At 43.0% G+C, this 9,465-nt stretch overlaps 1 protein-coding gene across 5 annotated transcripts in view; it reads left to right on the forward strand.

Annotated features, from left to right (window-relative positions):
* The window catches only part of Slc12a1 (solute carrier family 12 member 1), a 77,973-nt gene extending 74,139 nt beyond the window's left edge, over positions 1–3,834 (forward strand). For all 5 annotated transcript variants that reach the window (XM_076929670.1, XM_034494866.2, XM_034494868.2 and 2 more), the window contains 2 exons: positions 1,487–1,554; positions 2,558–3,834. In XM_076929670.1, the coding sequence (XP_076785785.1) occupies positions 1,487–1,554; positions 2,558–2,693 (204 nt within the window). In that variant the 3' untranslated portion in view covers positions 2,694–3,834. The remainder of the gene's footprint in view (positions 1–1,486; positions 1,555–2,557) is intronic.
* Positions 3,835–9,465: the final 5,631 nt, after the last annotated feature.

Below are 9,465 nucleotides of genomic sequence, written 5' to 3' on the forward strand. Positions count from 1 at the left end.
TTTAATAACCTAAAATAAAACATTAATCGTACAACGTGGTAAAGGTAAGTTTAACACAATTTAAACAATAGCAAAGACCTTTAACCTATTAAACATAGCTGTGAAAAACTGACAAAAATATCTACAGAAATTTATGATGTATTGCTTAGAATAAAGAATACAAATGTTGTACCTGGTGCTAGCAAGATAGCTTATCAGATGTCCTGAGTTCAATCCCCAGGTCTCACTGTGCAAGCAGAAAATATATTCATAAAAAGTTGTCCTTGGCTGGGTAGTGGTGGCACATGCCTTTAATCCCAGCACTTGGGAGGCAGAGGCAGACAGATTTCTGAGTTCAAGGCTAGCCTGGTCTACAGAGTGAGTTCCAGGACAATCAGGGATATACAGAGAAACCCTGTCTCAAAAAACAACAACAAAAAAGTTGTCCTCCATTTACAAACAGTGGAATATACATACAGGAATAACAAAATAAGTGTGTGTGTGTGTGTGTGTGTGTGTGTGTGTACGCTGAGCTGAATCTGGCACACACATCATGAGATGGATGAAAAAGGCTGAGCTTTCCTAGGTAGCCTATAAGCCCAGCACTTGGAGGCTTAGGCAAGAGGATCACAACCCCCAAGCCAGCCTGAGGTAGACAGAGAACAACCAGAAGTTTTTCTCTAGCCTGAACTTAAACTAGTGGGTAGTACTGATAATGAAAAAAACAAGACAAAAACAAAAAAACAGGGATCCCGATCTAAATACAAAACTCAACATCTTAATTGGACATTAAAGGACAAGGGTCACAGGAGCTGCTAAACTACAAACATAGATAAACTGTATTAGGATCTGAGCTGGGAAACTCAGAGGATGAAAATATTAAACTCTCCAGCATTAGTCAAACAACCCTGGGATAGACCAGTAAGTTGTGCATGGGATTGAGTATCCAGTTTTTACAGAAACACAGAGTATAAGCAGCGCAGACACCTGAGGCTGCTTCTGAACCAGTGAAATACAAAAGTAAGTATTATTCTTATCACTGCAAAATAATTTTTTTCAATGAGTTTACTGGTGGCTTATTACTCAAAACCAGTCCCACACAAATGTTGTCAGGGAGTGTAAAGAAAACAGAATAGAACAGAACCTATCCTGTTAGGCTATCAAAGCAATAGCAGGATTCAATTGGTTTTCTTCAAATGAAAGTCTGTTCCCAAACTCTCTGTTCTAGTCTTTTTTGATTTGGCCATCTGTCCTATTTGTTCTACACCCCTAAAATCTAATAAGCCACCATATCACAGTGATAATTCAGACTCACTTTACATTTCTAAAATTTCCTGTGAAGCTGTGCAACATTAAATCATCGTTTTTCAAAGCACACCGTATTTATTTCTAGAAATAGCTTTTTTAAATGATATCTTCTGCTTATCCATGACTTGAGGTGAGAAGATAAATTCTCATTCAGAATTCTGGTAGTCCTGCACTCAACTCAGTCTAAATACTTCCACAGAGTTACCGCCAAGTTCGACTGAACGAGCTCTTACAGGAACATTCCAGAGCTGCCAACCTCATCGTGTTGTAAGTGTCGCTGGGCAGTTATGATTGGTAGGAAGAAGGGATAGGGTAAGTGGGCTGATGAGACCAAAGACCCATGACTCTTCCAGTGGGAAGACAGATTTTTTTTTAAGATAGGTTGGTTCGTGTAGGAGTTTAGGCAGTGAAGGAGGATAAATGTCACCCTAAGAAGGGATGACAGAATCCTGGGGACTTCAGCAGAACTTGCTTGGGTTTTCTAGCAGTCCATCAACATTCATGGGGCTGGAAACATGTGTCCATGTTGGACTGATGCTATTCATATGGACCAGGCTGCAGGAGCCCAAACCATGAAATTCCCTCCCAATAGCCCAAGTGGGCGATGGAGCTTGCAAGCATCTTCCCTAGTGGGTTCTTCCCGAGCTGTGTGTGTCCACGGCTGACTCTCTGTACAGTGTGGACCAAAGTCACCAAACACAAAACCAAACAAGTCACCAAAGACAAAAGGCCATGAGTTTTTCTATTTTCATTCTTTATCTCATGGCCCTACCAATGTTAGGAAAATGCCTACTGAAAATATTACTCATGAAATGAAGAAGATTGGTGCTAAAAATTGGGAAGTATCCAATGATTTCATTTTGACCTCGTGAACTGACCCAAATGTGAAGATGTATGTATCCTAAAGTACGGTGTGGCTTGAAGGACCACTACGTCTAATGTCCCCTCCAAGAAATGGGAAATACTGAAGGCAAAAGTAACGGCCTCCATACGGATGGACATCTTTTGATTAGATTCTTTATTTAATAAAAAAAAGAAGAAATCAGAAGTTACAGTTCTATTTTGTCTGTATAATGACTAAGCCACTTTTCTCATTTATAGATATTTGCATTATCCGAAAAATGCAATCAATTCTGTAGTCAAAGTAACTGCAGTGCTTATCTCTGAGGGGGAGCATGATAAACCTTTCATTACTAATTCAGAAGTGCAGATAATGTCCCTACTGGCTGTAACGTTCTCTTTGGTTTTAATTTTTCTTCCCTGTTGTCAGGAGCCTTCCAGTGGCAAGAAAAGGATCTATTTCGGATTTGTTGTACATGGTGTGGTTAGAAATCCTGACCAAGAACCTCCCTCCTGTGTTACTGGTTAGAGGAAATCACAAAAATGTCCTGACATTTTACTCTTAAAGCGTGAAGGATGAGAAATGTTGTACCTTGGTGTCTGAATAATTATGAAACACATCTGGTTCTTTGTGATTTTAAACCTCTTCTATGAATATACAAACCTCTGGGGACTAGCCTACCCGATTCTACATAAATTTTGTCTTTTTTTTTAAAAGTTATTATTAATGAGAGTTTTTCCTCACTAGTTTAAAAAAACATCGAAAGCTATGGGACTCCTAGAAAAACACTTTTCCATTGTTGCTGATAAATAGGAAATTAATAAAAGCTGGCTGACATGCTTACAGGATATGCTAATCTAGATGTGAGCTCCAGGCAAACTTAATCTCTTGTTTCTGCGGAGTCTGCTGCACAGTCCTGGTGCAGGCCACAGGCCCACAGCAGGCTCTCCATAAGTTCTTATTGACAGGCTGGTCTGGGGAAGGCAGGTGGCTATCACAGGAAAAGGCCCGCTGGGTCAGTGGCCTCATTCTGCTTGGCCTCCTGAGAAGTTTGTGAAGATTTAAAAATCAATATCTGGAAACTGTAAGAAGGACTGGAGCCTACAAAGTGTTCAAAGCAGCTACCTAAATAAGGTTTATTTAATGCAGCAGATAATAAGCTTAACCTCTGATCGCACATAGCTTGCATTTGCTGCTAGCTGAAGATATATTAGGTAGGTGAGCAAGAGATGCATGTTCCACTTAAATGAAATAGAGTCTTAACATACAAATATCAATTGTCTTCCTGGCTAAGTATTTTGAAATTTCTTTCTTAGTACTACTTTATTTTTTTCTCTAATTAAGTGGTTTGCATAGATGAAATAAAAATCAATGATCTCATTGGAAATTAATCTCACGGGTTTCCAATCCACTATTAAAAATGTATCCTCCAGTTATTTACTTTCTAAATATACAGGTATATGGCTTTACAAAATACCTAAGATGTAAACGGAGAAACTTATAAAATTTAAAAATACAGGTGTTGATTTTTCTTCTTATTAGTAATGTGTATATTATTTAATCACAGAAAAAATGCTTATATGATAAATGGCTTGGTCTTGGTTTTGGTTTTGTCTTTTCTTGGCATATTTTGACTGTTCTGGGGATATTCGTGGGGGCAAATTGACCTGAAATAAAATCACTAAATTTTGTTTGCTTTGGCAAAATAGTGTATTTTCCTTTTCTGTTACTGAAATCAAGAGCACTGTGAAATGATTCACAGATGTAAGCATGAATTTTTTATCTGGTGACCCCACACTGTTTAGTGCTGGGGTTCAGGATGACTGTTTCTAACCTTAGCTTTGCTCAGAGGTGGACAGAACAGAGGCAAGGAGAAAGGCCTGAGCAGCTGGTTTCCATAGTCCACTTCCCTGGATTTACCTCAGCCTCTTGGCCCTGAAACCTGAGCTGAGGCTCTGAAACCTGACTATTGACCTAGTGAAAAGGGCCCAGATTCCTCTGAAATACTAGAGTGTGTCTCTAGGAAAGGCGTGAAGTGGATCAGTGAGCAACACATCCCCTCACTGTGGACTGTTGGGGTTGAGGGGAAGCTGGAATTGGAAGAAGGAAATGGTAAGCAGAGATGTGGGGGATAAGGACTGGCTTGCCCAGCAATCTGGAGCTAGAATGTTCACTTCCAAGTAATCCCAAGAAGGGAGAAGAGTGTCTGGGTCTTGTACTCTGCATGATTAGGACGGCTTGCTGGCTGTGGGCTGCCCTGGAGAATGTGTGAACTTGTTCTCTGAAAGGAACTGAGGTCTGTTTCCCAGCTCTTTGACAGCAAGTGCTTCACTAACAACTCTGGAATAGGATATCATCATTTCTGCCAAAGGGTGGGAAAAAATATACATATATATGTATATGTATGTGTGTATATATATGTATTATATGTATGTGTATATATGTACATATATATATGTGTGTGTATAAACATATACACACACACACACATATATATATATGTATATATATATATATATATACATATATATAAGCCCTCTCCTCAGGCTGGCCTGAGCTCAAGTCTCTGTTTACTAATGGAACCCATTCCTCCATTCCTTAGGCACTAAGTGATAGATTAAGCCCGGGTTTGTTTGTTTGAGGATGTTTTATTATTGCTGCTGTTGTTTTTTGGACAGATAGGGTCATGTAGTTGAGGTTAAATTCAAATGACCTTGAACTTCTCCTCCTCCTTCTGCATCTACCTCCCAAGCAGTGGAATCTCAGTAATATACCACCTTGTCTAGTTTATGTGGTGCTGGGGTTGAACCCTAGGCTTCATGAATGCTAGGCAAGCACTCTCCCTGTAGATGGTCTCTGCTACTTTGTGGATTCTTTTTCCCCACCCTTGATCCCCACCTCTGGCTTCACTCCATAATACTGGATAGGAGAGAAAGAAAAGATAGAGAGATAGAGAGATAGAAAGATAGATCCCTGAATCTAATTTCTTTCCTTTTATTTCTTCTTTGAGCACACCTACTAACAAACCACAAACAACCACCAACTCGGCCTGTTGAGGCTCTAGCAGCAAAGAGATGGCAGCAGTGACAGAACCCATCTGCTGCTCGAAATTTTGGGCACAAGGGAGGGAGTCATAGGCAGGCAAGGCAGGAGAAGGAAAGCATGGCTTTCTCTCTAAAACTTCTAGAAAGGCAGCTGTCCCAATGTCCTGTTATGTTTAGAAAATTGAGAGCTGGGTTGGACTTCTGACTTAAATTTCAGACAGTGTTTAAGCCCCTAAGACTGTAACACTTTGTTATGCTGGCAATAGAAGACTGAAAGTTGCTGGGTGTGGCAGTGCAGGTCTGTAATCCCAGCACTAGGTGGAAGCAGCAAGATCAGGAGTTCAAGGTCATTCTCAGGGAGTTCTAGACCAACCAGGGCTATGAGAAACCCAGTATCAAAACAACAAGACAAAAGAAAAAGCAGAAAGGGAAAAGAAATGTAAAGATGCCATCAATTAGAGCTGGAAAGAGTTCTCATCAGCTATCCTTTATATCAGATATCTACATTATGATTTATAACAGTAGTACAATACAGTAGCAATGAAATAATTGTATGATCGGGGGTCACCACAATATGAGGAACTGTGTCAAAGGATCTTAGCATGAGAACGGGTGAGAATCCGTGATTTAGAGGTTGGATTGGCACAATAAGCAATTTTTAGTCTGCAACCTTTCTGGTCTCCAGGTACCTTAGAACACTTTCTTTTACCATACTGTCTAGGGTTACAACTCATTTGTCTTAAGGAGGTCATTGCATTGCTCAGTTTTTCTGCCCCACATTGGTTAGATGGATTCCATCTGTTCCCATATCCCACAGCCTCGGTAGTCAAGCTGTTGCAAGTTTTATATCGATTGTTTAGACATCTTCCCCAATTGGAGAAGCTCAGGGGCAGTATTTCCTGACTGTCATGGTTTCCCGTACTAGACAGTTGTTAAGGCCCCCATCTGCATGTCAGATCACAGATTCCCCCATTTCTCTTTTAAAGTTCCTACACAAGGGTTACTTTCTGTTCTTGTTGCATGTTTTCCTCCCCTCTTTCCTATTCTTCCCATAAGCTCCAGGTTCTTGGATCCCAGAAAGGGCTTCTTAGCACAGATCTAATTTGTACTCTTTTCCCATTGGCCCCCAGCTGTACGGAGTGACAAATCAACACTTCCATGATCTCATGGGGGGTTGAACGTGGGTCCTGTTAGGTGGAGTTTCGATTCCCCATGTCCATGTCTGCTGCCCCAGGCTGGACATTGCTTGTGGCTTCGGGGAGTGGAAGCGCAGAAATTTGGCTGAGTTCACCCCATGAAGTGCTGGGTGGACACGGTAGGGCTCCGACAGGGCGTGGAGCAATCTCAGCCTGAAGTTCCCGAGGGGGAAAGGGCTCCTGGGTGGACCCGGAGGCTTGGTCTTCATTCTTGGAAGACGGGAAGAACAGAGACACGGAACGAGGGGAGAAAAGGAAGCCCCGATGGCACCCCACTGGAAAGAGAATCTTTGTTACGGCACTCACTTGGCTGATTCAAAGCTGGCTTGCTTGAGTTGTCAGGGCTCCTCAGCGGAATGCTGAGATTAGGCAGGAGATTAGGTGGCAGTGGTGGCTCATTAGTTAAAGGCCTTCTCCATGGCAGGGCCCCAAAGACACAAAGAAGTCCATGGTTTTTCAAGGCTTATTGTCATGGCAGGAAGTAGATGACTCTGGCTGCACCTCCCCACCTTTGTCAGGGCGGACCTGGCTTAAATAGGGAGGGAGGGAAGAAGGTGTGGGAAGGAATTCCTAATTGGCTATGCCCTCTGGCCTTCAGGTATCTCGTTGATATGGAACTCTTTTGAGGCTGAGGCCTGTAGTCACACCCTCTACCTGTAGAGGGGTTTGTAGGGGCGTTGCCCTACGTGACTGAAAGGCACTGGTCAATGGAGCTTGAGAGCATCTTATGTGCCTTCCCTTGCAGGCATGGACACCTGTTGGGTCTCCAGCTATCTCTAGCCAGTGGTCTACCAGAAACCAAGCCATCCTTTCAGGGTCCCACAATCTCCTGTCTTTTATCTAATTCACCTGCCAAATCAGAGGCCACCAGGATATGCTAACTGCATCTCTGTTTCTTGTCATACTCCCTCCTGCTTAGCTCTGGCTGCCCAGACACCTGGGCCTCGCTTGCATCTCTTCCTACACCTAACAGTGGCCAACACCTCCCCAGCCTCTTGCCAACACCCCCATCTCTCACACGCTACTCTCAAACACTGCAAAGTTTGTACAACTGTGGGAAATGAGCGAGAAATACACTGCCTTTTCTTTTTTCTTAATTTTTGTTGTTGGTTTTAAAATATTATTTATTTAATATATATGAGTACACTGTAGCTGTCTTCAGACACACCATAAGAGGACACTGGATCCCACCACAGATCGCTGTAAGCCACCACGTGGTCACTGGGAATTGAACTCAGGACCTCCAGAGAGAGCAGTCAGTGCTCCTAACTGATGAGCCATCTCTCCAGCCTATAGCGCCTTTTCTGTCACAGGTTACATAGGAAAAGACTTGGCAAGAATCCCTCCTGAGTCAGCACTGTCCTGAAACTAAAGTGTGTTCTTGAGGCTGCTTTGTCTGCTCAAGGCTTCATCCTGTGTGTCAACTGATCTGCTAATCTCCTAAGAGTATCAACATCAGCTGCTTTAGGACTAGAAATCCACTGGGACACCTTGCTTGCTTGCCTAAGCTTGGTTATGCACCTTTCTCTAGAAGTTAAAATTTTCTCTAGAAGTTAAAACTTTTTCCTTTCCATAATTTTCGGTTTAGTTTTGTTTGATTTTGAGTCTTTGAGACAGGATTACTCTGGGTAATCCTGGCTATCCTGGAATATTCTCTCTCTTCTCTCTCTCTCTCTCTCTCTCTCTCTCTCTCTCTCTCTCTCTCTCTCTCTGTGTGTGTGTGTGTGTGTGTGTGTGTGTGTGTGTGTGTAGACCAGGACCTTCTCCAATTCACAGAGATTCACCTGCCTCTGTTTCCCAAGTGCTGGGATTAAAGACATGCGCCACCACCACCAACTCCCTTCCATAATTGTGCGGTTACTTTCTTGAGACCCCCTAGGCCCAATCTTTATACCTTTAACTGTTCTCAGAGCATCCTGTACTCAAGTAGCAGACTCCACTCATTAAGTGCCACTTACATGCCAGTACACATCATAGAGAGGAAGACTGCCACTCTGGGATTTCCTCCATGGACACTCCAATCCCTGATGGCTCAGTGTTAGTTACACATCTCACTACTGATAGCAAGAACCATGAAAACACTCCTAGAGCAAAAAGGTAACTATCACACTCCACATAGTAAAGGACTGCTATGTAGGAATTCCCTCCTAGAATGCTCTACCCTTCAGACGGTTTAACCTCAGTTGCATGGCTTGCTACCCACAGCAAGGTCCATGCAACCACATCTCCCTGACTCATTCTTGGTACCCTTGTTTGGGTACCAAGTGTTGTATAAAAGACATTTCCTGTAGAGATGAAACACATGCATGCATGCACGCATGCACACATGTGCACATTTACTCTTCCCAGAAAAGGAACCTAGGAAAAAATCAAAGCAACAATTGACCAAAGTCCAACTTCCTGAACCAGTATCCAATGAGTTGTTCCGGGATTGCTAGCAGGGGTAAGGATGACAGCTTACTCAGAGCAGCAGGGAAGACTCAAAAACAGTTCCAGCACTGAAAACCCCACCTAGCACAGGCGACAACCCATGGAAGCTGCAACCTGGAGCTTTCTGCACAACTTATAGGCAGTTGACCTATGAGGAATCTCTCAGCTCCTGAGGTAGCTAGAGCTCAGCCTGCCTGGACAGAGTCCCCTCCACCCCTCCTGTCCCAATGGTTGCTTACAGTTTCTCAAAGCTGAGGAGGAGTCTTCAAGACTTTCTAGTTTCGCAGGGCAGTGGTGATGCATGCCTTTAATCCCAGCACTTTGGAGGCAGAGGCAGGCGGATTTCTGAGTTGGAGGCCAGCCTGGTCTACAGAGTAAGTTCCAGGATAGCCAGGACTACACAGAGAAACCCTGTCTCGAAAAAAACAAAAACAAACAAACAAAAAAGACTTTCCAGTTTCCAGTTTCCCAGGCACACGTTCTTTTGCTTTGTTTTGTTTGTGTGTGTGTGTTTGCCTCTGCACAATGAAAACACAAAAGTATAGACTCTTCCTTGGTCTTCCCACCCCTCGGGAAGGCCTTCTCTCAGCCGTAGGCCTCTTCCTACCAAGAAACCAAGACAACTTTCTGCCTCTTTTCCTTACCAAACAAACTCCTCTCTTCTACC

The sequence above is a fragment of the Arvicanthis niloticus genome, chromosome 2 (genome assembly GCF_011762505.2).
Source record: "Arvicanthis niloticus isolate mArvNil1 chromosome 2, mArvNil1.pat.X, whole genome shotgun sequence".
Lineage (NCBI taxonomy): Eukaryota > Metazoa > Chordata > Mammalia > Rodentia > Muridae > Arvicanthis > Arvicanthis niloticus.